General features: G+C 49.4%; 4 protein-coding genes across 7 annotated transcripts; 3 read left to right on the top strand and 1 right to left on the bottom strand.

Annotated features, from left to right (window-relative positions):
* Positions 1 to 58: 58 nt before the first annotated feature.
* On the bottom strand, positions 59 to 26,217 carry LOC118503059. Of its 2 annotated transcripts, none has more exons than XM_036035925.1 (7): positions 25,438 to 26,217; positions 17,046 to 18,376; positions 4,430 to 5,171; positions 2,310 to 3,658; positions 1,659 to 2,162; positions 1,276 to 1,589; positions 59 to 1,204 (listed from the first exon to the last, which is right to left on the bottom strand). In XM_036035925.1, exons 2-7 carry the CDS (start codon positions 18,136 to 18,138, stop codon positions 350 to 352), a joined length of 4,857 nt encoding a protein of 1,618 aa, XP_035891818.1. In that variant the 5' UTR covers positions 18,139 to 18,376; positions 25,438 to 26,217; the 3' UTR covers positions 59 to 349. The 2 variants fall into 2 exon arrangements, with proteins under 2 accessions (XP_035891818.1, XP_035891819.1); XM_036035926.1 differs by lacking the exon at positions 25,438 to 26,217 and adding an exon at positions 25,238 to 25,402.
* On the top strand, positions 5,440 to 7,463 carry LOC118503062 (cytochrome P450 9e2-like). The gene is made up of 3 exons (XM_036035929.1): positions 5,440 to 5,772; positions 5,869 to 7,139; positions 7,210 to 7,463. Exons 1-3 carry the CDS (start codon positions 5,561 to 5,563, stop codon positions 7,377 to 7,379), a joined length of 1,653 nt encoding a protein of 550 aa, XP_035891822.1. The 5' UTR covers positions 5,440 to 5,560; the 3' UTR covers positions 7,380 to 7,463.
* On the top strand, positions 7,624 to 15,020 carry LOC118503065 (probable cytochrome P450 9f2). Of its 3 annotated transcripts, none has more exons than XM_036035934.1 (3): positions 7,624 to 7,985; positions 13,132 to 13,421; positions 13,483 to 15,020. In XM_036035934.1, the coding sequence occupies exons 2-3, from the start codon at positions 13,210 to 13,212 to the stop codon at positions 14,879 to 14,881; spliced, it is 1,611 nt and encodes a 536-aa protein (XP_035891827.1). In that variant the 5' UTR covers positions 7,624 to 7,985; positions 13,132 to 13,209; the 3' UTR covers positions 14,882 to 15,020. The 3 variants fall into 3 exon arrangements, with proteins under 3 accessions (XP_035891827.1, XP_035891826.1, XP_035891828.1); XM_036035933.1 differs by lacking the exons at positions 13,132 to 13,421; positions 13,483 to 15,020 and adding exons at positions 8,649 to 8,913; positions 8,986 to 10,460 and having other exon boundaries at positions 7,853 to 7,985; XM_036035935.1 differs by having other exon boundaries at positions 7,888 to 7,985; positions 13,132 to 13,425.
* On the top strand, positions 10,469 to 13,022 carry LOC118503064 (probable cytochrome P450 9f2). The gene is made up of 3 exons (XM_036035932.1): positions 10,469 to 11,108; positions 11,233 to 11,480; positions 11,545 to 13,022. Exons 2-3 carry the CDS (start codon positions 11,269 to 11,271, stop codon positions 12,950 to 12,952), a joined length of 1,620 nt encoding a protein of 539 aa, XP_035891825.1. The 5' UTR covers positions 10,469 to 11,108; positions 11,233 to 11,268; the 3' UTR covers positions 12,953 to 13,022.
* Positions 26,218 to 26,983: the final 766 nt, after the last annotated feature.

Here is a 26,983-nt window from a genome sequence, read left to right as displayed (position 1 = left end):
TATGCAACGCCTTATATGTTGTAACGAGTAAGCAAGAATTGGATGCTACACGCAACTCTTTTCAATGAAACCAATAAATAAACGAGCATTTGTTTCTGTTTCCAATAGTAAAGGAAAAAAACAGGACATTCTCTGTCACAGCGATTTCGTCCTGTCCGCTGCTTGTGTGTATGTGTGTTTTTCTTTTTCTACAATACTAGGTTGATTACGACTAATCCCTAAATGCAGCATGCCAGCATTGATCATTTTCTACGGAAATCCTTGTCGTTCGTGTGTGTGAAAAACGCACACATACACTCTCACATCCCTGCGTAAGATTACATACATAAGTAGCCTGGTGGTAAGCTTTCTATATCACCGAATCGCGAGCATTGCTCGAGACCCGATTGCCACCCTGTGATTCATCATCGTTGCCGTCATTGTCGTCCCCGTGCAGTGTGATGATACTTGAGTCTCCGAGCGGCGCTGCGGCTAGGACGAGATTTTCCATCGAGTGTCCGCGACGCAGCAGTGTGTTCCGTAGCGTTTGCGTGAAGCATGCTGGCTGATTGTTGCCCGGTCGCAGTATCTGCCGCACATCGGATGCGGTGAAGTTGGGCTGTGGGTGTTGTGAAGGTGTCGAATCTCCCGTTGCGTTCAGTGAGCGATACCTTCGACCACTGCCGAGTGTGGCTGAGTTGTAGAGGATGCGTGGCGCAGCGGTTGGATTTTGGTGGTGGTTTAGCTCAAGTCCTGGGGCCGTGCTGAGATAGGGAGCGGCCCCACTCCTGAGTTGCAGCGCGGAACAGTAGTCCGGCGGTGGCAGTTCATCGCCGGTAGAGGGATTGGCCGCCTGCGCCTCGGTCGAAGCGGTTTGAGGCAGTGCGGCACGTTGCCGGATCGTCGGTGCGGCACCTCCGCTCGATTCTCCGATCAGGCGACGCACACTTCGCCGGATGCTGTTGCGCAACAGCTTAGCAATGCGGGCACCGGTGGCGGTGGTGTATGAGGGCGGTGGTGTGTACTTTGGCGGCGCATCATCAGCGTCACGCACCGATCGTGAATCCATGGCGAGGGTAATGGTCGGTTCGGAACCGTCACGACCAGCACTGGCAGCGGTACTGCGTTGCAGTGGCAACGAGACTGCTGCACGGCGCGCATGCATCGCACGGATGGAGTTGCTAGTGTCGCCATCTATTGGCGGTCTAAGCAACAAATCGACGCGCTAAAAATAAAGGAAAACAGTTACCGTGGGTTACCCACACAGCAGGCAGTGCGTTTGGGCCGTCAACTTACGTCCAGTATGTCGGGTGGACCGCGGCAAAGATAGCGATAGATCTGTATCACCATTACGATCGGCACTAGCAGCAGGAAGCTAACCTGCACGAAACCGCCGACCTGGCGGGCCCACAGTGGCCAGTAGTTGTTCGCTCCCACTGCCATCGTTGCAGGTCCCGTGGACGACCAGTTGAACAGTGCGGCACTGTTAGACAGCCGATACTGCACGATGCACATGAAGATAAGCCCGATCGGCAGCAGGAAGTTCCAAGCGAATGCTACAAACGCCGAAAATGATTGCAGTATCTGCAGATCGTTGACTAGAATGTCACCTGCAGAAAAGTGAACGGCCATTACTACCCGCTGGTACTCTGCGGCGGATTGTGCGCGTGGATACTTACTCGTGAATGGACGACCGCGCACTAGGAACAGCGCCAGAATGTGGCCGATCCAGAGCAATAGAACCCACCACGCCGCACCGAGGATCGTGTCGAGATAGTGCACGATGTGAATGCCACCTTCGGTCGCCAACGGCATGCCGAGCAGAAGGCCCGTCACGCAGCTGAGCAAGATGGAGGATGGGGCATCGCCGATAGCGCCGGCAACCGGTTTCCACATCACGCACAGCTGACCCAATCCGAACAGAACCAGTGCCAGGTAGCCGACCAGCCCCCATACCGGTGCAATGTGTTCCGGTGTAGCGGCGGCTAGGGCGGCCGGGAACAGCTCGGTGACGAGGCGCAGCGCCTGGTAACCGGATTCGCGGTTCGGGTCGGCATACGAGCGTTTGAAGCTTTCCCCGGTAACGGTCGAGTAGCGGATGAGCCAACGGTTGGGCATGGTGGCGTGTTGGGGCGGGAGTGGTTGATTTGCTGGCCGCAGGAAAACGTTTGTGCCCAGATTTTCTGCAACAACAGAAGCAAACACATAGTTATGGTCTTTCTAGCAGGGTTCCTCTGGGGCTCCTCGTAAGCCTTGAACGTTTTTGACGGTCAACAATTTAGCATTGAAGGGTAGAATCTAGCAACTGACTTGTTGCCCTGTGCGCTTACCGTACGATCCCGGAAAGTAGTAGTACCCACGGCTGTTCAGTATCTGCACACAAGCACTGCCCAATATGGCGGCCAGTATCAGCACCGCAAGCGTGATGAACGCGACCAGAAACGCGTCACGACGCAGCTCTCGACGCGTCCGCACGTTACAGCTTCCCTTCCGATTACTTCGACAGTTGATTGCGTACACAGACACACCGAGCAGGCCCCACGTTAGGAATGTTTCCTGGGCTGCACTAGTCCAGCTGCGCGAGTTGAGAAAGAAGTCCTGCCAATCAGTTGCCGGGAAGATGTTCTGCACGCTGTCGTAGTTGATGAACGTGAGGAACTTTGCGCAGACGATGGCGAGGCCAACGAATGCGCCGAGAAACACGCCGATGACGATCTTTCCCAGCGAGCGTATGCCACGACAGAGTGCCACAAACACCAGCGTCCAGAGGATGGCCATATTGAACGCGAGCTGGAAGCGTATTGCTCCGATGCCGCCGGTGCGCGATGGTGCAGGGGCTGGCGGTGAGTTGCGAGCACCGTAGCCTGCCGGAACCGAGGCAGCCTGGTGTGCGAGATAGTAGCGCTGCAGGACGACCCCGTTAAAGTAGTCCGCAACCGTGTCCGGCAGTCGGTAGGACTGATTGTCCTGTCCGACGCCTCGGTACAGCTCAAACGGTTCCTGCCAGCGATACTTTTCGTTGCGCATGATGAACGCGTCCCGGAAGTACACCAGCACCCAGGCCAGCGAGATTGCCGAGTAGAGCGTGACGAGGGCTTGGGCGAGCAGCAGCGCTATTCCGATACCCTTACATATTGGGCTGATGCGCCACATCGTGACGGGACCGCCACGAATGCGCGCACCAAGCACCATCTGCAGCCACAGCATCGGTATGCCGAACAGGAGCGAGAAGATCAGAAACTGCACCACAAAGTTGGCCCCGAAATGGACGCTGAACACGGCAAAGCGTGAGATGTTGAACAGCCCCAGCGTGCAGAAGGTGGTCGCCAGTGAGCGCGAGATGGCGTGCGGCCAGCGTGCCTTCGGTCGACCATCGCTGCGGCGGCTGCTGCCCCGTTGCGGACTACCGACTGCTTCCACGTCCGACTCCTCTTCACCGGTCGCGGCTGTACGATCTTCCGCTGTACTCGATGGTTCTTCGGCCTGCGTCACTTGTGCTGCTGTGGAGGAGGCGTTTGTGCTGCGACTGTGCAGATCCGACGAGTCACGGAGTCTTCGGTCGGGGGCGGATGAGCGGACGGCAGCGATAGAGCTGACAACGGTAGAACCCTCAGCAAACGGGGTGCTGCCCAATTCCGTAGATCCATCGTGCGGAGTCTCCGATACGCTTCGGTGTGCCCTAAAAACGGGAAAAAGGTTACGTTAATGAAGGATAATCCGGGAATTTCGTAGATCACTTTTTACACGTCATCGGTAAAAGGGAGCGTAAACACTGAAGCTTTTCCAGCACCACAGTTGTAAAACATCTTGACACTCAATTTTCCCGTTTGCGTTCGTTAGTTCACCGACGTACTTCCGTTTTGGCCAATGTCAAGGACTAGGTCAAGTCCTGGATGCACCGCTGTTAGACCGTCACGTTACCATGCAGGCACGTCCCGGTGTGCCACGTTGCCTATGTGTGCTGCATCGGTGGGAAAGTCGCAATATGCTTCAAAAAAGTGCAGCAAGTGCCCTGCTCTACCCAACGGGAAGTTTGTTGAATGTGGTTGCCATGGTAACGACGATGGCTACAGTGCATGGAATGTAATTAGGAGATCCTCAACAACTGACAGTGAATTGAATCTAGAGTTTCGATGAGCTTTGACCAAACGATTGTTTTGAAAGTGTCTGATGTTAACGGCCTTTCTTTTACAGTGCAAATTTCTGAGTGCTCGTGACGCATTTACGGCTTGAATATTCACTATTGGATTTTGAGGGTACCGCGGACTTTGTGCCGAGTCATCCTGAGTGAGAGTAAACAAGCCTCTATTTGCATACTATCCCACCAGTATCTGCAAAATGTGGCGCTGTTGTTGATACCTAAGAAAAATCATACACCAACCCACCGGTTCGGTGTGGTGTGAATCATGCGAGTAGGTATGTCCATTTTTGGAGTCCAAACAAGCAGTACCTGTCGTTAGCGTTATCAATGCCCGATGCTATCGAGCTGCATGTGGTTGTCGTAGATAGCAGCGACACCGGGCTCGGGTTGCGTGAACTGCCAATCGAACTGCTCTCCGATTCGCCCGCGTATCGGCCATGGTGATGATGTGCCTGGTACGATGATCTTAGGTCTTCTAATGGAGGTGCCGTCGGAGATCCTGTCACACTGTTCGCATGTATGATGAGCTCGTTCGTCGTCGCATCCCGCACGACCGTTATCGATCCGATCCGTGGTTGGGACTGCGCCCGCCGTCCTGCCTGTCTTGGCCGCTCCTGTACGACCATATCCACATCGGTTTCGAGCAGTTGCGGTGGAGGAGAAGAGGAGTTGGAGGCGGGAGGCGCGGATGCCACTATCCCGTCCCGGTGTTCTATAAACGACGGCACCGGAGAGGGAGGTAATGCAACTACCAAGGAGGGGACTACGCCAAGCGTTCCCGAAGCCGTTGGCACTTCATCCATTGGCAGGGTTGTGATGGAGCTCAAGTCGTTGGTGTCCGGTAGAGACTCATTGCTATCCGCACTCATAGAAGGTTCTGAAGCTACATTGGAAGACGCTGGAAGCTCGAAGATCTCCTGCTCCGGCAATTCTATCAGGTGCTTCTTGCGCATCGAATGCCGATGCCAGCTGGGGTGATGATGCTGATGATGTGGAGCGTCATTGCTCGGTGATTGGCCGTATCGTGGCAGGGTGGCGGTCGATGTTTGGCCTGGAGGAAAACAAAACCAGAGGAGAAAAAATAGAAACAGCGTGAGAAAACATGAATGAAATGAAACCAACACAGCGGCACAGCAGTGGAACGCTCACACCACGAAACGCATATCTTCAAAGTAATGCGGTGACGCCGGTTATTCCTCCCCAAAAAAGGGTATGCTGCGTAATCTCTATTTGCGAAGCAACATACACAGCAGGTTGTTGGTGTTTGTGATGGCGGACGCTAGTACGGAATAAAAGGCACCAGGCCGATGTGTATGGCCAACAGTCAGTACGTAACGAACGGCCAGACAAAGTAGTTGGGAGACGAAAGAACGCGGCGCTTAACATTTTTCGAAACGGTCCACCAGTGAGTCATCTAGTAGGCGACGCAACAGCTTCGCCATGGAGATTAGCTTGGTAACGCTGGCCCTTTTGGTCGGCTTGTGTGTGGCAGCTTACCGGTACTGCACCAAGCACTACTTTTACTTCGCGGACAAACCAATCCCCTTCCTCAAGCCATCGTTCCCGTTCGGCAATGCCGGCCCCATACTGATGAAGAAGGTGACACTGTTTGAGCACTTCAAAAATCTGTACGACGCGTTCCCCAACGGAAGGTAAGTAGAAGAAGACGACACCGTCACCATGTAAACATCAACACCATACGGCTAGAAATTTCATCATCTTTCTCATCCATCATTTTCGACTTGTAGAATACACGGCATGTTCAATATGCGGCAACCGGCGTACGTCGTGCGTGATCCGGACCTGGTGAAGCAGATCACCGTGAAGGACTTCGATTACTTTGCCGACCACATGACCACCGGCATGGAGCAGTCCGAGGAGAACAACTCCAATCACTTGCTGCTGGGCAACTCGCTCGTATCGTTGCGTGGACAAAAGTGGCGCGATATGAGAGCCACACTTAGTCCCGCGTTTACCGGCAGCAAGATGCGGCTGATGTTCGCCCTGATTGCAGAATGTGGTCAAACGATGGTGACATACTTCCGGTCGGAAGAGCAGAAGGCTCGCGCGTCCGAAGGATCCGGGTTGCAGCTCGAGATGAAGGATGTCATGACGCGCTTCGCAAATGACGTTATCGGTACGGCCGCATTCGGCATTAAGGTGGATTCGTTCCGCGATCCAAGCAATCAGTTCATCAGTATGGCCCGTTCGGTTACGAGCCAGGAATCGTTGGTCAAGGCGATCAAAATGATTGGCTTCACCTTTGCGCCGAAACTAATGACGCGGTTGAACATTGATTTTCTTACGCCGGAAGAGGATCGATTCTTCCGGGACACGATTATGGAGACGATGAGGACGCGGGAGGAGAAGGGCATCTTCCGACCGGACATGATCGAGCTGTTGATGCAGGCCAAGAAGGGTAGCCTGAAGCATCAGCAGAAGGAGGAACCAAAGCAGGAGACTGACCAGGCTGCTGAAGGATTTGCGACTGTTGAGGAGTCACATGTCGGAAAGCGTGCCCATGACCGTGTCTGGTCGGACACGGAGTTGATTGCACAGGCTTTCATTTTCTTCTTCGCTGGGTTTGAAACCATTTCCTGGACGTTGTCTTTCGCGCTGTACGAGTTGGCTGTCAATGACGAAGTCCAGGCCCGTTTGTATGAGGAAGTGCGCGAATCGGAACAATCGCTCGACGAGGGACAAACGCTCAGCTACGAAAAGCTACAATCGCTGCAGTATCTCGATATGGTAATTTCGGAAACACTGCGTAGATGGCCCATTGCTACGGTACTGAACCGGGAGTGCGTTCGAGACTATCAGTACGACGATGGACAGGGGGTGAAGTTTATCATTGAGAAGGGTGCCCAGATCTTCATACCCGTCGTTGGATTTCACTTTGACCCGAAGTACTATCCCAACCCGGAACGTTTCGATCCGGAGCGGTTCAGTGAGGAAAACAGGAAGAAAATTCAAACTGGCACGTATTTACCGTTCGGTGCTGGACCGCGTAACTGTATCGGTAAGTGTCTATTGCTCCTCTAAGTGGGATTTCTGTATCTTTGGGCTAACGTTTGCTCCGATTTTTCCAGGATCCCGATTTGCACTGATGGAGGCAAAGGTGGTCCTCTACTATCTGTTGCTTCACTTCCATGTGAAACCGTGCGCCAAGACCCAGATACCGCTGAAGTTGAAAAAATCCTCCACACAGTTCCAAACCGAACAAGGCATTTGGTTGGAGTTCCAGTCGAGAAGCAGCTAGGTTCACAACCTCAACATCAATTTTAATATCTGTAGCTGTGGTAGGTTAAACGATCAGCATAATATATAATTATCCAATCAGTCACGTTGTGTTCCCTCATTAAGAGCCAGTGCTCTGATATGTAGCATTGTGCTAAGAATATGGTCTACCTTTTATAGGTTTGGTTGCTGGTTTTTGGTTTTTTGAGCAATTATTAGATTACGCTTGGCGTAACACGTATCGCTCGCTGTCTCGTTCTCTCTCGCGCTCTTTGTTCGTCAACCCCCAAATTATCGTCCCCAAAACAAGAACTGCTGAGTCAGTGTGTATCAATCCGCGGGTAACTCTGTCGCACCCCCATCCCCCAAAGATACACACATACAAACGGTGTCCTCCCACCGTCGGATCTCTCACCGTACACAATGTCCGGGAACCACACGCGAATTGAAGGTCACATCAATACGAAACATTGCGTATGTGTGTGTCTAACGCCGCCTATCCGGCCATTTTTAATAACAAACAGCGCAAATGGGTTTCGGACAACATGCCGCTATTAGTTCTGGACAACGCGTTCGACGGAGCGGACGCAACATTGGTCATCAAATAGCTGAATTAGAAACAAGACAAGTAAGCATTAGCAAGTGAATGAAAAGCCGTGTGAATACTTGTTGTGTGCCGTGTGTGTTTTTGCAGTGACGCTATCGACTCCCCTCAGGTGGAAGATATTCTTCTCACACCCAGATTTGCATTCGCTTTGGTTCGTCCACTGCCGGGTGTGCACTGCTCGGCAGCTATAATGTTTGTCCAAAAATGAGATCATCACTGGCGTGTGCTTGGGAGGTCATTTTGGCGTCCCGAAGCTCGATTGATGGTTTTGCGTCTCAGAATAGCTTAGCAAAAGTGTGTACAAGCCGCGATCCGAGTGCGAGAGCATGTAGCAGTATGAGCTTCAACGATACAGTTTGTTTGCATATTTGTAGCTTAACTGATTGCTGATATAAATGCACAACTTTGCAGGCTTTTTATAATACTTTTGGCTACCCGTGGGGGGGACAGTCAGTCTGTCAGTCATATCGACGCCAACGCCAAACGCTGGATGGTTTGTTGTCCCAAGCCGCGAACACAAGTGTGTAATGAGGCTTCTAATCTAATCTCGTAGTATAAATAGCGACTGGGCATGTACACACTCGTTGCCCTTCCATTATCAAACAAACGGGAAACAGCCGGCGCGGCCATGGAAGACACTTGAACAGATCAAACCAGTTTCACGCCTCACACAAAAGCGGTTAGTTCGTTTTAGGGCTGACGAGTAGCGACAGTACACCATCTGGCAGCAGTGCAACATGGCGCTGGATATTGTGACGATGGCGGCAGTGGCCGCGATTCTCGGCTTGCTGTACTACTACGTCCGTAGCCGGTACAGCTACTTCCTCGACAAACCGTACCCGCACCTGAAGCCCACTTTCCTGCTGGGAAGCTCCGGTCCCATGATGTTGCGCCAGCGGGACATGATCCAGCACATCAAAATACTGTACAACACGTTTCCGGATGCTAAGTAAGTCATGGAAAAGGGGGACACGGCTCACCAAACTAATGCCCGTTTCGATTCCATCCTCAACGCCTAAAGAGTGGTCGGTGCGTACGACATGCTAACCCCGAACCTGATGTTGCGCGATCCGGAGTGCGTGAAGCAGATCGGTGTGAAGGATTTCGATTACTTCACCGACCACACACCGTTCCTGCCGAACGAGCAGGATGTGGCCGGCTCGGACAACATGTTCCTCAACTCGCTGTTTATGCTGCGCGGACAGAAGTGGCGCGATATGAGAGCTACGCTAAGTCCCGCCTTTACCGGCAGCAAGATGCGTCAGATGTTCGAGCTGATGTCGGAAAGTTGTGAGGGTATGGTGCAGCATCTGCTGAAGGAGGCACGGGCGGACGACACCAAGCAGGTGCACGAGATGAAGGACATCTTTTCGCGCTTTGCCAACGATGTGATCGCCTCGATCGCGTTCGGCATTCAGGTGAACTCGTTCGCCGACCGGGAAAATGATTTCTACGTCCAGGGAAAGAAGCTGCTGGACTTTAGCTCCTTCTGGCCAACGATTCGCTTTATGCTGTTCATGATGATGCCCCGAGTGATGCTGAAGCTGAACATCGAGATGATGGATAAGGAGATGTGCAAGCACTTTTCCGCCATGATCCTGGACAACATACGGGTGCGCGAGGAGAAGGGCATCGTGCGGAACGACATGATCAACATCCTGATGCAGGTGAAGCGTGGTGTGCTGAACCATCAGCGGGATGAGAAGGATGCCGGCTTTGCGACGGTTCACGAATCGGCCGTCGGCAAGAAGGCAATCACGCGCGAATGGACCGACAAGGAGCTGGTAGCGCAGTGCTTCCTGTTCTTCCTCGCCGGCTTTGACTCCATCTCGACCGCGATCGGGTTTATGATGTACGAGCTGATGCGCCATCCGGAGATACAGGAGCGGCTGTACGAGGAGGTTGTCGAGATCGACGAAAAACTCAACGGTAAGCCGCTAACGTACGATGCCGTGCAGGGCATGCGGTACATGGACATGGTAGTGTCGGAGTCGTTGCGTTTCTGGCCACCGGCTCCGATGGTCGATCGGTACTGCAACCGCGACTACACGTTCGACGATGGTGAAGGGTTACGGTTCAAGATCGAGAAGGGACGCACCATCATGGTACCGGTGGCGGGTCTGCACAGCGATCCGAAATACTTCCCCAACCCGGAACGGTTCGATCCGGAGCGATTCAGTGAGGAAAACCGACACAAAATCAATCCCGGAGCTTACCTGCCGTTCGGCGTTGGACCGCGCAACTGTATCGGATCGCGGTTTGCACTGATGGAGGTCAAATCGGTTGTGTACTACCTGCTGAAGAACTTTACATTTGAGCGTTGCGATAAAACGGAGGAACCGTTGCGCCTGAAGCGTAGCCCAGTTGCGCTAGCCACCGAAAATGGAATCTGGATTCGATTGAAGCCGCGCGAGGTCAGTAACTGAGGGGAGATCCGCCGTGACGAGTGTTCTTTGCTAAAGAATGTACAATAAAACGTAATCACTCAAGACGAGATTTTCATTGGCTACCAGTTCTTGATAAGTAGTTCGAAGGTAACAATGCAGGATATCGTAATCCGTGACATCTTTGGCGCGCATGTAATCCTTGTGTTTATCAAAGTAATGCTTATCGGTCGTCTAGAATAACTGAGTCTCGGCTTGTATGTCGATGGCGATTGTAAAAAAAACCCCGATAACGTCTCCTTCCACTGTCCACGCGAAATTGACTTATTAACAGTGGAAGTGGACTCGTTTTCAAAACTTGTCTGTCACGGTCTTGTCTCGGGAGCAGTTGTGCGAAGATGAATCTTGCCTTGTTTTGGCAAATTGCTGTGTGTGGTTGTGTTTGTGGGAGGCCAATGGTCGGCAGCTAAATTGATTGAACTTCATGAACTTCAGCGTTAGTCGCCGCGTCGTTGATAAGATATATCAGACAGCCAGGAATTAATAGGCATAGATAGAAGCCAACTCATGACGATCGTCATACAGCAGGCGTCGCTTAATTATTCACTTCGCATTCAGTTCAGCAACCGTGGAGATGGTGGTAACCGTAGCAACCGGTGTGTGGTGGTTGATAGTACGAATGTCTGATCGTCTCATCTTGGGAGGTCATACCAACGACGATTAAATTAATCGCGATCGTCGAAAATACAGTGTAAAAAAGGTACAGTGTAGCTTCCAGGGAGAAAGAACTAAAGTGATGCTGACATAACCGCCCTCCTCATACATGACCACCTCGAGTTCCTGTTCTATTGTTAACCACATCAATCTTCATCTTGTTTTTATAGAGTTTCTAGCGGTAGTGATCTCACAGCTGCCTCAAAATGGAGGGGTACTTAGTGCTCGTGATTGGATTCGCATCGCTGCTGGTGGTGCTGTATGTCTACCTAAAGAAAAACAATAAATTCTTCGAGCAGTTCCCTATACCATGTCTGCCGGTAGAACCATTATTCGGTAGCCAGCGGGCGGTATTACTGAGACAAATCTCAGTAAACGGCTTCATTCGCCAAAGTTATGCATCATTCCCGGGCGCAAAGTGAGTAAACGGTCTGTACCAAGTGATCCATTTTGCTAAAAGTGTTTTTGTTTTGCTTTCGCAGAATGTATGGCATGTTCGAGTTGGTCACGCCAATGTTTGTTATTCGCGATCCGGAGCTAGTGAAGCGCATCACGGTGAAGGATTTCGATCATTTCATTAACCATCGATCGATGGTTTCGGGAGACAGTTCCAGCAGCTCTAGCGTCATGTTTACGAAGGCACTTTTCAACCTTAGTGGACAGCGTTGGCGTAACGTACGTACCACCCTGAGCCCAACGTTTACCGGCAGCAAGATGCGGCACATGTTTACCATGATAGTGGAGTGCAGCCAGAATATGGTCCAGGCACTGGAAACTGCTTCTGAACGCGAGTGCGAGATGAAGGAGCTGTTCATACGCTTCACGAACGACGCCATTGCATCCTGTGCGTTCGGAGTGCGCATCAATTCGTTCCGTGACGAGCAGAACGTGTTCTTCCGCTATGGTAAAGAGATATCCAACTTTAACCGCTTGCCAGTGTTTGTCAAGATTATGGGCTACCAGTTCTTTCCCAAGCTGATGGGATGGCTCGATGTTGACATTTTCGACCGTAAGCATGTTCAGTTTTTTGCGGATCTGTTCAGAAGTCAGGTTCAGGAGCGCGAACAGCATGGCATCGTGCGTCCCGATATGATCCATTTGCAGATGCAAGCTGCAAAAGGAAAGCTGCGCCATCTGCCGCAGGAGCGCGAGGAAGTGGAGAGCTTTGCAACGGCGAAAGAATCGAACGAGGAGAAGCTTCTACCAGAAGGGGCCCACACAGAGACGCTCAGTGAGCAGGAGATGGTGGCCCAATGTCTGATATTCTTTCTGGCAGGTTTTGATATAGTCGCCAATTCAATGTCGTTTCTAATGTACGAGTTGACGATGGCGTCCGACATACAGGAACGTCTGTACGAAGAGGTCAGGGAGGTGTCAGACTCGCTGGAAGGGAAATCGCTCACGTACGATGCTCTACTAGGGATGCGATATCTAGACATGGTTGTATCGGAGGTACTGCGAAGGTGGCCACCGAATCCGGCCAGCGATCGTCAATGTAACCAGGATTACAAGGTGACTGGAGAAGGTGGTGCACCTGACGTCGTTATCCCCAAGGGTGTTACCGTGTCTATCCCTATCGTTGGACTGCACCACGATCCGCAAATCTATCCCGATCCAGACCGCTTCGATCCGGAGCGTTTCAACGAAGAGAACCGACAGAAGATTCCACTCGGAGCGTATCTTCCGTTCGGAATAGGACCCCGTAACTGCATCGCATCCCGATTCGCGTTGATGGAGATCAAAGCGATCGTGTACCATTTACTGCTAAACTTCGAGTTTCAGCGCTCGGACCGTACACAGGTACCGATACAGCTGGCAAAAGGATTCGTCCCTTTGAAAGCAGAAAAGGGCATTCATCTAAAGTTGAAACCGCGTCATTACCAACAGTGAAAAAATGTATCTAACATCTTGCCCAACTTGTTATCACTAATGAATAAATAAAGTATTTTTCGCAAGCATACTTTCTTCCTGTGTATGAATTGGAAACGTACCTAGAATTGGTTGGAATACTTCAAGCCACTACTAAATTATGTTGTGTTTTAATGACACTCCCAATATTTTTTTTCCAGAGCTTTTGACATCAAGACGATCAACAGAAGCGGGCTTTTGAGAGAAGACGCAAGACGTGTACTCGAAAGTACTACAAAATGGAGGTGAATTTAGTGCTAATGATTGGATTTGTATCGCTGCTGGTGGCGCTCTATGTCTACCTGACGAGCAACAATAAATTCTTCGAGCGATTCCCTATACCATGCTTGCCAGTCGAACCGTTCTTCGGAAGCTGTCGGCGATTAGTACTGAAGCGGACTTCTTTCAATGAATTTGTACGCTCCAACTATGAAGCATTCCCGGACGCGAAGTAGGTATGTCGACTGTTGATAGGCAATTTGGATGCTAAACATATCTTATATTCATTGCAGAATGTTTGGAATGTTCGAGATACTGACGCCAATGTTTGTCATACGCGATCCGGAGTTGATCAAGCGCATCACGGTGAAAGATTTCGATCACTTTATCAACCATCGCCCGCTAATATCGGCAGACAGTGCGAATTCGGAAGGGTCTACCGTCATGTTTACGAAAGCACTGTTCAATCTGCGCAGTCAGAGATGGCGTGACGTGCGTACCACCCTCAGTCCCACGTTTACCGGCAGAAAGATGCGACAGATGTTTACCATGATTGTGGAGTGCAGCGAAAATATGGTGCAAGCACTGGCCAACCCAGCAGGGCAGGAGTGTGAGATGAAGGATCTTTTCATCCGCTTCACGAACGACGTTATTGCGTCCGTGGCATTTGGCGTCCGCATCAACTCGTTCCGTGACAAGGAGAACGTTTTCTTCCGGTACGGGAAAGATCTGTCTAACTTTAGCCGGTTGCATGTGATACTCAAGATGATGGGATACCAGGTGTTTCCGAAGCTTATGGGATGGCTGCAGATGGATATATTCGACCGGAAGCATGTCGAGTTTTTCACCGAACTATTCAGGCAGTCGGTTAAGGAAAGGCAACATCATGGCACCGTACGTCCCGATTTGATTCATCTACTGATGCAATCGAGTAAAGGAACGTTGCGACACCAGCCAAGCGAAGAGCCCGAAGAAGTAGAGAGCTTTGCGACGGCGAAAGAATTGAACGACGAAAAGATCCTTCCAAAACACCCAGTAATGCTCAGTGAGGGTGAGATGGTAGCTCAGTGTTTCCTGTTCTTCTTGGCCGGTTTCGATACGCTCGCCACCGCAATATCGTTTCTGGTGTACGAGGTAACGATAGCGTCCGACATACAGGAACGGCTGTACGAAGAGGTCAAACAAGTGTCGGAGTCGTTGGAAGGAAAATCGCTCACCTACGATGCTCTACAAGGCATGCGCTATATGGACATGGTTGTGTCGGAGACACTGAGGAAATGGAATCCAGCCCCAGGTACCGATCGTGTTTGCAATCAGGACTATACGGTTCCAGGAGATCCGGACATCATTATTCCCAAAGGTGCTAGCGTATTTATTCCGATTGCTGGACTACATTTCGATCCGCAAATCTATCCCGATCCAGACCGCTTCGATCCGGAGCGTTTCAACGCAGAGAACCGACAGAAGATTCCACTCGGAGCGTATCTTCCGTTCGGAATAGGACCCCGTAACTTCATCGCATCCCGATTCGCGTTGATGGAGATCAAAGCGGTCGTATACCATTTACTGCTGAACTTCGAGTTTCAGCGCTCGGAACGTACAACTGTTCCGATCGAAGTTGCAAAAGGGTTTACTCCGTTGAAACCGGAAAAAGGAATCTACCTGCAGCTCATCCCAAGGAAAACGAACTGATGAGCAGCTTTTCATACACGCTTTAGAAGCACTAACGCAAAATTTGTAATCTCTTATGGCATCCTCTATGTAATTGACAATAAAGCAGCAATTGCACTGTTCAACGGGATTCTCAAGCCCGTATAAAGCATAAGAAGTACATGGACATGGTAATATCTGAATACCTCAGGAAATGAAGTCAAGCTCCGTCCACCAATCGTATCTGCACGCGAGACTATGTGGTGCGCAATGAAGATGGTGTTGAGTTCATCATCGATAAGGCCAGGAATGTGTTCATCCATAACGATCCACAGTACTACCCAGACCCGGAGAAATTCGACCCAGAGCGGTTCAGCGAATCGAATCGAGATAAGATTCACGAAACTGTATCGGGTCGCACTTTGTCCTGATGGAGGAAAAAGCCTCCAAAAGGCTGTGAGCTGTGTGCCATATGCTTATCGTTTCTATTTGCATACGGATGTATCGTAGCTATTTTTAGAACTTTAAATAAAGCATCGGATCTTCAACATGGTCACTTGAATACAGGAAGTACTTGTCCTGCTGGATACTTGAAACGATAGGAAATGCTTCTTCCACCGAACTGTATAGCAGACAGCTTATAATTGACACTGATAAAGCTCTTCTCCACTCCAGACACAGACGCACACAGGACGGGGCTCTTATCGCTTGTAATCTACAATATAAAGTCATGCAGAACATAGTACTATGACTCAACCTAGTCGATTGTTTCGTACTTCATCTTTGGCCAATCACACTCAAGGGTGTATTGATTGCAACCGAGCACGAGTAGAGCGTTTTTCTTCTGCAACCGTGCTACAAGATTCACATTAACCCTGTTTACATTAACATAGCACGAAACGCGACCGTAGAAACTCTTGGTACGTTGGATAGAAACATGTCAACAAAGATCAACGACTGAACGATTGTCTCGTCGGTAGGCTAACAACCCGTGGGCGATCTTTAATCGAGGTGGTAGAAACCACCATGATCGTGACGAACCGAATCCGATTAGAGTCGGTTCCATTGCAGCGGTGCGCGGCTGATGAATGGGGGGTTTCCTTCTTTATTGAATTTAGGTGCCGCTCGTTCAACCCGTCCCGCGAACGTCCCACCACCCGACCAGCGTGCGATTAATTTAGGTCAATTGAGTTTAACCGAATTATCTAGCAAATTGGTGCGTCGCTCGTATTGTTGCTATTCTTCTACTTTGCCTACGGGAACCGCAATAGAGCCGTCCAATATTCCGCGCTTCACCCGTCGGTAGAGTCGTGCCTGGAGCTGGCGCAACTTCTCCACACGGTTAGCCATCTCTTGCACGCTTGGCACCCGGTATTGGCACAGCTTGGCACGCAATTCGTCATTCTGACGCTCCAACAGTTCTACCTCACGATCGGTCCGTTCAATTTTGGCTTGCAGTTCGGCGAGCCTGCTACTCCACCGGTTCACATTGTCGCGCAAGCGACCATGGTGTTGGGTAGTTTCGTACAGAACCAACTTCTCCATCAGCATCTCACGCTTCACTTCCGCACCGAGCCGTCGCAGCTCGTAATCGGTGTGCTGTGCGGCCCGCAAGTCACGCTCCCCAACAAGCCGCTCGATCGTGAAGCTCTCGAGATGTACCCGCAGTGCATCGTTCCCCACGCTTTGACGTTTCTGGTCGATCAGTGCACGGTGGTCGGCGATCTGACGCTCGGTGGCACGCGTCTCGAAGCGTACCTTCTCCGTGGCGGTTTCACACTTCCGTACCCAATCGAGACAGAAGGCCTTGAAGTGGGAGAACGGGAGTGGTGCGACGGGCGCTCGGCCACTTTTGAGCTTTCGTACGGCGAGTTTGGCTTCCAGTGCTGCCACGATCCTGTCGGATTCCGCTATTGTGAGCTGGTGTTCCTCTAGTTCGGCAAGTTGCTCAGAGAGCGCTTCAAACTCGACCGATGAGGATGGTTGTAGCTGTTGTTCCATTTTTGTACTTTCGTTCTGTTATTACGTACTTGATCACCTGTGGCACGGCTTGTACACCTAGATTGCTTTGATTTAAGCTAAAGTCTCGAAAAGCAATCTCTTCCAAGATGTGCTGCTTAGATCCCTCCAACCCCATTCGGAAACAAAACTCACTTAGAGTAATAAACAAGCGGAGGATTCAAGCCCAAACTGCAATATAACTTACCATTTGAGGTGTCCCCGCTTTCCGACGATTTTTCACACACGATCTTCTCATCCCGAATGGTTACCGGTTCATCGGTCGCTTTTGGCTGACTTGCGACCGACCTACGCATCGACGCACCACGCTTAAACGCATCCAGAAACTGTGTACGCTTCTGTTTGGGAAGGGTACAGAAATGCTTGATGTCACCGAACTTGATACGATCCTCCTGATACACATCGTTCGCCGTCATCGCACACTCCTCACTAACCTCACCACGCACCTCGGTTTGGTAATACTGTAAACTTTCTCCAGCTTGCTCTTCCTCTTCACGAGCACTCTCACACTTGCTATCCAGAGCGGGCAGATTCTGCTCCAAGCAGTGATCCTCACACGCACTATCACCATCATCCACATCACCGCACAGCTCATCATCCATCTCGTCGAGGTACGCATCCAACTCGGACAGATAATCCACCACCTTCGCGTTCGGGTCTTCCAGGAAGCTTTCCACAAACTTTCGATTCAATTGCAGCTTTTTCTTCTTCAACGTACAGTACGCACCGCCGAGCGGGCGACGACTTGCGTCGGACTGTTGCGCGGATGTCACACTGTCACTTCCACTACGCGATCTTCGCACCTTACGCAGGGTGCAGAAATTGCCCAAACTGTCCGGACCAGCCAGTTCAGCCGACTCATCCTCCTCCACCTCCTCCTCCCCACCAGCACGGTGCGGTTGCAGTCGCTGCTCACTGTTGCGCCGCTCGCAGAAGTTCTCGAACGTGCTCATGTTCTGCTGGTACAGTAAGCTGCGGTTCGATTCGGCAAGGTCTTCCGTGGTCGGTACTTTCCGAAAACTTCCCACCACCGGATTTAAACGCCCACCAACACCACCCATCTTTGCTGGCCGTAATGTGTAGAAGTGTCCGGCGTGGTTTGCATCCCGATCCAGCACCTGCTGACGCTCGGTATGCTCTGCCACCGATGACAGCCTGGCGTTGGTAGAGGACGGTGGTCTCGGGAAGGTGCAATAGCCCGGGCTCATCACACCACGGTCCGCCATCGTTTTGGCTGTTGATTGTGAATTTGTGAGATGATTTACAGTTTCCTCCTCCATGGTCTGTTCCGAATCGGCAACAGAAATCGGCTTCGGGCCAGTGGGTAGCTGTTAGCAGCGTTGGGCTAAAGCCACGTTTGCAACTTAGCACCGGTCGGGGCGGATTCTAGCACGCTGGTGCTATATTGGAACCGAACGGCTTTCCGATCCAATCACTTCCTGCTTCGGTCGGGCTGCTGTTGCTTCACCGTTGTACATCGTTTGATGCCGGGCGGTGTTCGACGGTTGGTTGGTCGTTCTGCAATAATAAACAGAGAAAATGAAACAAAGAATTAGTGTTTTTTTTTTTTGGCGGTAGAAATTCAAGCAGAAAGCGCCTTAAAAAGTGAACAAAACAAGGGTTCTCCCTCTCATTTCGAAAGTCGCTCGCTCCAAAATATATTTCCATTTTCGATGTATCGGCAGACGCTTCATTGATCGTATTAAATGATCATGGCACTTGCGGTGGTGGAATAATGCATGGCACATGTCTTCAAGAGAAACGAAAACACAAACATAACTATGACCGTTCGACACAGAAGAAAGTACCAGCCCAAAACACCCCAAAATCGCATCGTGTGAAATCGCAACGATGTTAATTGATCGTTTCGGGCGCAACGAGGGTTTCCCTTTTTTTTTCTCGTTTGGTTGATGCATTTTCATATTTCCATCGAATTTTCATCATCGAAATCGATCGTTTCTAATATTTTCCCCCCTTCTGCTTTTCCGTTGCTCCAACAGCAGCCGAGCCCGACCAGAATAATGGACAATTGTGTTGTGTTGATGCACCTTCGCTTTCCACATCGCTCGGGTTGCTCGGTTCGGTTGGTTCAGCTTTTCCGCAACCACCTTTACCGCGGAGACAGCACACTGTTTCAATTCACCTTCAACCAGCGGGGATGAATTTCAACCCACCCATTAGCGGGGGGAAACAGCAACAACAAAAAAAAGCCTCTTGCAGACTGAAACGCACTGAACCATAACAGGAAACTATTTCGTGCACAAAAGACGCGAGTACAGACGGTGTGTGTGTGTGTGTGAAAGAAAACATCAAATTGTAGCCGAGTTCTTCTGTGTTGTAGCAACTATGTGTTCGCAACAAACGAAAGACGTGTGCCGTACGTGCATTTGGGAGTGCACATGCACGTGCGGTTTTTTGTTTGGTTGTACCTCCGGCGCACTTTGCTACGGTTGACTGGATGAAATGGTGGGCGACGGTACAGAATTTGGTAAGAGCAAGCACATTGTGAGTTAGACAAAAAGATAAAAATGTAAAACACTAGACGCAATTAAGCAAAAGGTATTAATTTATGCGTTAAAAACACATACTGTTCCTCGGGATGGCGTTTGTCTTTTCCTTTGCCAGTGCCCACATTCAAATCCTACCAGCAAACCGCACCCATGAATATTTTATCAACCTAAACGCCCTCGTGCTGTCAGTCGACAACCCCTGCCGGGAGCGCATCACGTACGAGAACGATTTGATTTGTCCACAAGCGACGAACCCGCTCGCGAACACGTTTTTAATTTCCCATCCCGTGGGGTGGGTTTTTTTTATTTCCTTCTTTCACCATTTTCCCTGGCCGGAAATGAGTGTTTCGGTAAGTTCTAGCACCTTCCCAACAGGTGCTCGGCCCTGTTGCTACTGCCTCCCCCTTACCGCTACAGGTCTGCCGAGCGGATCAGACTAATGAAGGCGGAAATTGAGCAGAACACATTGGCATAATCGAGCTGTCCTTCCGGTGTGTTTCAACCTATTCTGTGTGCATATTAAAGACATGTTACGGATTGTGGCGAGCTTCCGAATGGGCACACCGATAGGCACGTTACACCGCCACACGCTTGGCGCGTTAAGGAAAGCTCGTGTATGCGGCCCGTATGGCAGCATATGGCGCGTCGTCGCTTTTCCTTCCCGCGGGTCACGAGTCATAAAAAGGGAGAACCGAAAAGCCCAACTCCCTCCACCCTCTCTCTCACACACATACACGCACCCTTTCTCTCGCTGGAGTGCAGAAAAGATGCAAAAAAAAGTAATAATAAGCATAAGCCTAACCGCAGCAGCGCCCATAACGGTACACGGTGTTGGTGCCGAGTTGAGGCAGATTTCACTCCAAGTGAGTTTGGTTTTTACCTTTGCTGATGAGCCCCGACAGGCAGGTGGCTTTTCCCCTCCCCTCCTTTCCCTTTTCCCGGTTCCTGTAAGCATCAAAGAGGCTTTTACTAGCGCTTATGGTGTTGGTGTCCGTTTTCCCGCTTGCTTATTGCTGTGGCTTCTCTCCCTGCTGTGTGTCGAGAAAATGGCAAACGGCTAATCGCCTTGGCACTCACTCTGACCTCAAAAAGCGCCAACGAGGTTCTGGCGCTGTTCCGATCGGCTGGGATTTATGGGAAAGATAGGCAATGGGTAAACGTTTTGCTCACTTTCTACTAACAAAATTAAATCAAGATTTTATTTTTTGAATGATGCTGAACTCTGCTGTGGTTTTAATAGCTTTTTATCCAAACCGATCAGCCATTTTAAAATGCTTCTGTCGTTCTCAACATGAGTGGGAACTAATCTAAGACTATTCTAGATAAAAACACACCACAATATCAAATTTAAAATCAAAATAAGTAATATATTTCCTTTCGTCAAACATCGTCAAACACGCAAAAGATGCATCACGTTGCATAAAGCATGAATCACACAACCTGTGACACAACGATCCCCCAAAAGAGAGAAACAGATGCGTCACGAACCATATGATCGGCCGGCCAAAAACCCTCCAAACACGTCACTCCATCAGTGCGGTCCTCCGCCGCGTGCTTGTTGGATGCAATTTTGCAACTTGTCTTGCTTTGCCCCCATCCCCCCCCCCCCCCCTCCCAACATGGTGACTGAAATTCGTCGCCCTCTTTGAAACATGATCCAAACTCGGTTTCTTTCTCCCACTCTCTCTCTCTCTCTCACATGCGGCTCCATTCATCATCATCGACCGTAGTGTGCCCTGGGTGGTGGCTTTTGCCAGCATAAACTAATAACCTCCTTAGAGAGCACCAAACAATAACCGAAAACCCACCCACACACACACACCGATAAATATGAGCTGATATGGGGAGGTTTTTCTTTTTGCTCCGAATGGAAAAGGTTTCATCGCCTTACGAGAAAGGTGACAAAACAAAAGGGAAATGTGTATGCGCAAAATGCAATTACGCAAAACTGAACCCACCCCGCCGGGGGGTTTCGGGCAAGTGTGCGTACGAGCGTAAGGCGTGTTTGGGAAGGAAGGAGAACCTTGAATTTATTATTTGGCCACACGCACCACACCGAAAAATCCACTTCAGTCTCTCTGTGTGTGTGCGTGTCTTTTGGGGTGGTTTTCGTGAGCCTTTATTTTTCTACTAGCACAACACTGCTGTGTGTCCTTGGGAGTGCAACGAATTTTATGTCATGCTTGCACACACAGCCAGCAACACAGCATTGCCAAAAAGGTGATTAAAACTCAATAAGTTTAGTAAGCGAAATGCAAAAGGCAACCAAACAAAACAAAAGCCGATCGCTGCAAGGAACGAGCAACAACAAATTAGTGGCCTACAAAGATGGTAGCTGCAGTTCAAAGGTTCAACCGCCAATTTTGGTGGGTTTTTTTACGGTTGAGTTTACATCTCGTAGAGAGTTAAAGTTTGAGCCGCTGAAAATTGCTCAATTGCAAGGGAAATTGAGCGTGATTGCCGGGCGATGCAGAGGGAAGTAAGAGATTGATTATTAGTCAAACTGCTTTCCTATATTTTTTAATTGTTGTAAGTTGTGCACTATGGTTTCCCCAGGGTCAATGTAAAGGAAAATGAACGCACACAGTAATAATACTCCGACGAGCATACAAGTAATCTCCACGTTAAAAGATATTTTTAGCTAAATTGCTTGAAAATTAGCTTTGATTGTAGGATGCCTTTGGAATGTATGAATTGCGAATGAACGATGTTATTATTGCTTCTTTTATTTTTTTCTTTTTTTTCTAACTATTAGGTCTATTTTTGACTTTTTTATTTTCTGTTTACTCATTTACTTTTTTCATAAATGTATTAATAATCTCTTCTACAGTATTTTGGCTAATCACAGTTAGCCGTTATATTAATCTAACACACTGTTTGGGACCGAACAAGCTTAAAACAACCGATTAATGAGGTAAAGCAACTGGTAAAGAGCCCGGTGCAATTGCAATTTTAACCGTCCTATTAGATGCAATCAAAAAGAAAGCACTGCTGAATTGAAGAAGCTGCCAAAGCACCATTCTTGGCTCATCTGTGAAACAGTAAGGCGATAAAATAGTTTCTTATCACCCCTTTAGTGCACACATACAATCCATAGCGCCGTAGTAAACTGATCAACCTGGGCACACGCCTTCACCCCACACACACACACACACGCCAGGCCGTGTGTTTTAATGGTCCGCGCATCATAAACCCGGTTCCGCGTGGCCTAGTTTCACGCGGTGGCGGATGAATGGGATGGTGTGTGGGGATGGAAAAAGTGTTCCATGATGGCCCTAATCTAAATAAAGCCAAAGGATGGTTGCTGAAGAAAAAGCCACAACCCAACACCCAAACACACACACACAAAAAAGCTCCCGTATCTCAATGGAGAAAGATTTACAGCAACTCTTAGGTCTAGTGCATTTTTTCTATATGTTTTTTTTTCGAGTGACCGTTTTCTTGTACAGATTTTAAGCACTTTTTCGGCCGATGTTTTTTTTCTTGTTTTAAGTTAAATTTTATACTTTGCTTCACATCATTTATTTGCGGGTTTGCTTTGTGTACTTTGCCATGTGCGTGTGTTGTTTATCTTTCTCTCTGTTTAATAGCATTTGGCCGTGTTCGGACGGGCGCATGCGCGATGGGCTTCATTGTAAAGGCAAAGGAAAAAAGGGAAAATTTTGCGGAAGTAAATGATAAAATATGTATGCGTGTGTGTGCGTGTGTGTTTATAAAGGGAAAGTGGGCGCCCGATGAAAATGGCATTAATGCGTTCCGAACCATCAGCTCCACACATCAAATGACTCAGGCACAGGTAAACGATGGCCTTCACAACCTTCTCATCGGATAAACCACGCGAACGATGATGACAATTTCTTTGATCGACGCGAAACGAAGGATGGAGAAGATAAATTTCTTTTACAATCGCAAGATCATTGCGCGGCCTCGATCAACCTGGAAGTGACTCACGCCTCATAGCAGCAGCAGCAGCAGCTGTAGAACCAGGCAAATGGTGACCTTATTAGGACGCGGATATTGGCCGTACAGGCACAGTTACCACTCACCCCCGTGGGCTAATGTTGTGCTCGTTTTGTGTGTGTGTGTTTTTTTTTGTTGGACTCTTTCACTCCCAATGAGATGATCGAGTCGTTAATTGGAACTCATGCCAATCGCGAGAGGAATGTTTCCATTAGCCTGATGATATTAGCTCAACTCAGGTGGCTATTAAAAGGTTTCCAAGGACGCTATATGGGAGAAAAATGACGCTTTTCTAATCTAACTGTCACTTTCGCCATCGAGTGTAAGGGAATGAACTTTTTTCTCTCTAGTCATAAGAAATTTGCGTTAAATTACCCCGGGATATTTAGATGTAAATAAAGGTTGCTGGGAGTGGTCACGCTGGCAGAGACTTTAGAACTTGATACATTTGAGACCTGAATTTTGTCCTAAGCTACTGAAAAACCTGTTTGGTAAGGTCAAAGCGGAAGATGCTCAGACTATGATTCTAGAAAAGCTGAAGGTCATGCAGATGGATCTAAATACCCAGGGACGCTTGAAGACTATAATTCAGAAGAGGAAAGTCTCAGAGAACACTAGTTTCTGGAAGAAACCAAAGACCGGAACTTATAGTGAGGAATACCCGAGTCGACCCGGACTAAACGCGCTAGGGTCATCCCATGAATGACTCAACATTGGGCGAAGTTGATTGACAATGAATCCTCAATTATGGATGTCGTACCAACATGTTTGAGCTGCTACTGATAGGCACACTCTCATATGACTAATCGCACATATTCACGCCGCTGAGACATCCCGACCCTTCCGCAAATCCCCATCCCACTCAACGCTTCATCGTCATTGCTTAAACCAATTAGTAATTCAGAAATCGGATGTTCATGTCAAAGAACTCCTCTTAAAAGCAGATCTTCAGAACGTAACAAGACTTGCCATCCGAAAGCCGAAAAATCCTCTGGCAAAGCCCTCGCACATCGGAACACAATTGTTCATTGACCTGGTTTTTCCGTGTTTCCTTTACGCAATGAAAATCTCCATAGGCACATTGTCTATTCCGAAAGGCTTCCGTTACTTTCGCAGGCGCTGATGGCATTTGGAAATCTAAGCCCTGGCTGTACCCTTCCCGGAGCACCAAGATGCCACTGGTAAGATAAAGCTGCTTAGAAAAGTGGCCAAAGCTAATAAAACTACTAGCGACACACTCACACACGGCACACGGCACACTGTTTGTTCGGTAGACATGAACGAGAACGTGATCGTGAGCCGCCTGGTAGCTCGGTATGTGCTCAGTCTACTTTGCCTGTTCTGCAGCGAAACATGATAACATGAAACAAACACCCGGCAGAACCAGAAAGGTTTGGAGGGGGAGGCAGTGCTAGTACTTCGCTCCACATGAAAAAGGCCACCAGAGCATGGGAATGGGTAGTAGTAGTCCACCGAAGAAGAAGAACCAGAAGAGGGAGAAGAAATAAGAACAACATCCCCCATAAACACCACACAACGGTTCTCGGCTGTATTGTGCCGTCCGTCTCGGAACAGAGAGACGGAGAGAGAGGGATAGAAACACCGAGAGATTGGCCAACCGAAATCTGGTTGGAAGAAGTGATTGTGCGCACATAAAATCGGCCATTCGTTGCCAAAACCAAAAGCAGAAAGATGTTTGGAGTTCCCTTCACCCCCGGTTTTTTCTTCCTTTTGTTTTACACTTGGGCAATAATTTTGGCCAAAAACGGTTTAAAACTAAAGCTACCTGTGTTCGGAACCTGGAGCAAGCGGATGCAAGGTTTTGGAGAATTGCACAGAGCAGAGGGTTCAGGGCGGAGCGTAAAAGGGCCTGCTGCTGCTGATGTTGGCTTTTTACTTCCCCCCGTACCTGTGATTCTGGGCCGCCGGGAGTGAACAGATTGGAAAACCCAAAACCGGTTCGTACGATTGGTTTTCTCTTCTTTTGGTCCGTTTCTTGAAGACTACAGCTACGGAGCGGAGCAACGTCACACACAGAGCAGCAACTCTTGATCGGCTGGTTTGAAGTTGAACTTCATCTGGTGACACATCTCAACAGAGATTACTTACCTTCACTCTGCTTGGCGAACCGAGGTTTGCCGGTGCAATAAGGGGTTGCGACTCGTTGTCTGCAGTGAGGCCTGATGGGAGAAGATGCGCCACCGAGATGACGACAGATCGTCAACGCAATCGCACAGCTTTATCAAACACAAACCGAGCTGTGCAATCTGTGTTCCGGGAAGAAGGGATGGACGGAAGGTTTAGAATGCAGCCACCACGCCACTCACTCACTGCAACAGGCACATTGTACGATGATCGCGCACGAAGATCAGAACAACGCGATAAGGGATGAACGGCGTCGTCTCGCAAGCTCGATTCGCTTTAATGCCTACTTTAAACACGGTAGCAATGGAGTAACAACAAACGGCACTCTAGGCCGAGAAAACGTTACACTTGGATTACTGCCTTTTTTCCGAAACACTTTAATACACTTTGCTTTCGTCGGAGGAGCCACCTTGCCACACTACACTTCACGCAAATTATTCTTCCGCCGAGGATGGACTACGCCAACTCCACAGCACACTTGGATGGAGCAAAAAGGATTGCAGCAACAAACTCTTTCACATAAACACGCACTCTTTGATGCACCACTCTCCGCGGGCGGAAGCGAACTCCGTGCACGTCAAAAGGTCGTTGAATTCTGGCGGGGCACCATGCGGTTTCTGCTCGTTCGCAGTAGTGGGCGAAAGGCGAAGGAGTTACGATCGGATAACTTTCCGGCGGGTACGGTGTGGTGTGCACTGTTTTCGACAATCCGGCCTCCGTCACCGCAACAACAACTGTGTTCACAAAACACCCCGGAGCCGAGTGTGGCAGCTCTTGGACTGACAGAGGACGCTCGCACTGTACTGCTGCTGCTGCTGCTGCTGTTACTGCTGGTTCGTCTTATGGTTTTGCGTTACCATTTCCTCTGGAGAACGTGCGGGCGTATGCTCTCAGCAACATAGAGTGCGATCATGCTCTCTCACACACACACACACACGCACGCACAAATATGTTTTTGTTGGTGCTGTTGTTGTTGCTGCCTTCCAACCCCTAACGGCAAGTGCAGTACAGGGAATATATGGTGGCGATCGGTCTCGGTGCGTGTACGCGTTTTGTTTCTACCGTTGCTTCTCGCTCTCTCGCTTCTGTCAGGTCGATGTGGGAGTGTGTGTAGGTGTGTGTGATGGTGACGCATTGCTATGGTTTCCTGCTCCGATCGGTTGGAGTCTAACGCATACACACACACACACGTTCAATTCCGCTCTCCGTGTGTGTGAGAGAGTGAGAGAGAAAAACGTCAAGCATATTAGAAAGAGAATGTGCATAACACCACAATTCTATGCTGTGAGTCAACATTATGCTGCGTTGGTTTTTTGTGTCATTGCAGAGGTGTCAAACATGGACTGTAAGTAAAGGATTTAGTTTTTAAATAGTAAATTCTCTAGATGAATAGTATACAAAAAGATGTGTTGTGATCTGACAAAATTTTTCTAGATATTTGAAGCTAACAGGTCTGCCACCAAGCTATGAAATAGGCGAATAGTTTAAGGAAGACTAGCGGCAGAAGTCC

The sequence above is a fragment of the Anopheles stephensi genome, chromosome 2 (assembly GCF_013141755.1).
Source record: "Anopheles stephensi strain Indian chromosome 2, UCI_ANSTEP_V1.0, whole genome shotgun sequence".
In the NCBI taxonomy this organism is placed as follows: domain Eukaryota; kingdom Metazoa; phylum Arthropoda; class Insecta; order Diptera; family Culicidae; genus Anopheles; species Anopheles stephensi.
This window is presented reverse-complemented; position numbering and strand designations above follow the sequence as displayed.

Coding starts and splice junctions, on each gene's coding strand:
- LOC118503059 (XM_036035925.1), bottom strand. CDS start 18,138: ATGGAGGAGGAAACTGTAAATCATCTCACAAATTCACAATCAACAGCC. Junction 5,172..17,045: donor AAGCGGGGACACCTCAAATG/GTAAGTTATATT, acceptor GTTTTCCTCCAG/GCCAAACATCGACCGCCACC. Junction 3,659..4,429: donor ATTGATAACGCTAACGACAG/GTACTGCTTGTT, acceptor TCCCGTTTTTAG/GGCACACCGAAGCGTATCGG.
- LOC118503064 (XM_036035932.1), top strand. CDS start 11,269: ATGGAGGGGTACTTAGTGCTCGTGATTGGATTCGCATCGCTGCTGGTG. Junction 11,481..11,544: donor GCATCATTCCCGGGCGCAAA/GTGAGTAAACGG, acceptor TTGCTTTCGCAG/AATGTATGGCATGTTCGAGT.
- LOC118503062 (XM_036035929.1), top strand. CDS start 5,561: ATGGAGATTAGCTTGGTAACGCTGGCCCTTTTGGTCGGCTTGTGTGTG. Junction 5,773..5,868: donor GACGCGTTCCCCAACGGAAG/GTAAGTAGAAGA, acceptor TTCGACTTGTAG/AATACACGGCATGTTCAATA. Junction 7,140..7,209: donor TGGACCGCGTAACTGTATCG/GTAAGTGTCTAT, acceptor CGATTTTTCCAG/GATCCCGATTTGCACTGATG.
- LOC118503065 (XM_036035933.1), top strand. CDS start 8,702: ATGGCGCTGGATATTGTGACGATGGCGGCAGTGGCCGCGATTCTCGGC. Junction 8,914..8,985: donor AACACGTTTCCGGATGCTAA/GTAAGTCATGGA, acceptor CAACGCCTAAAG/AGTGGTCGGTGCGTACGACA.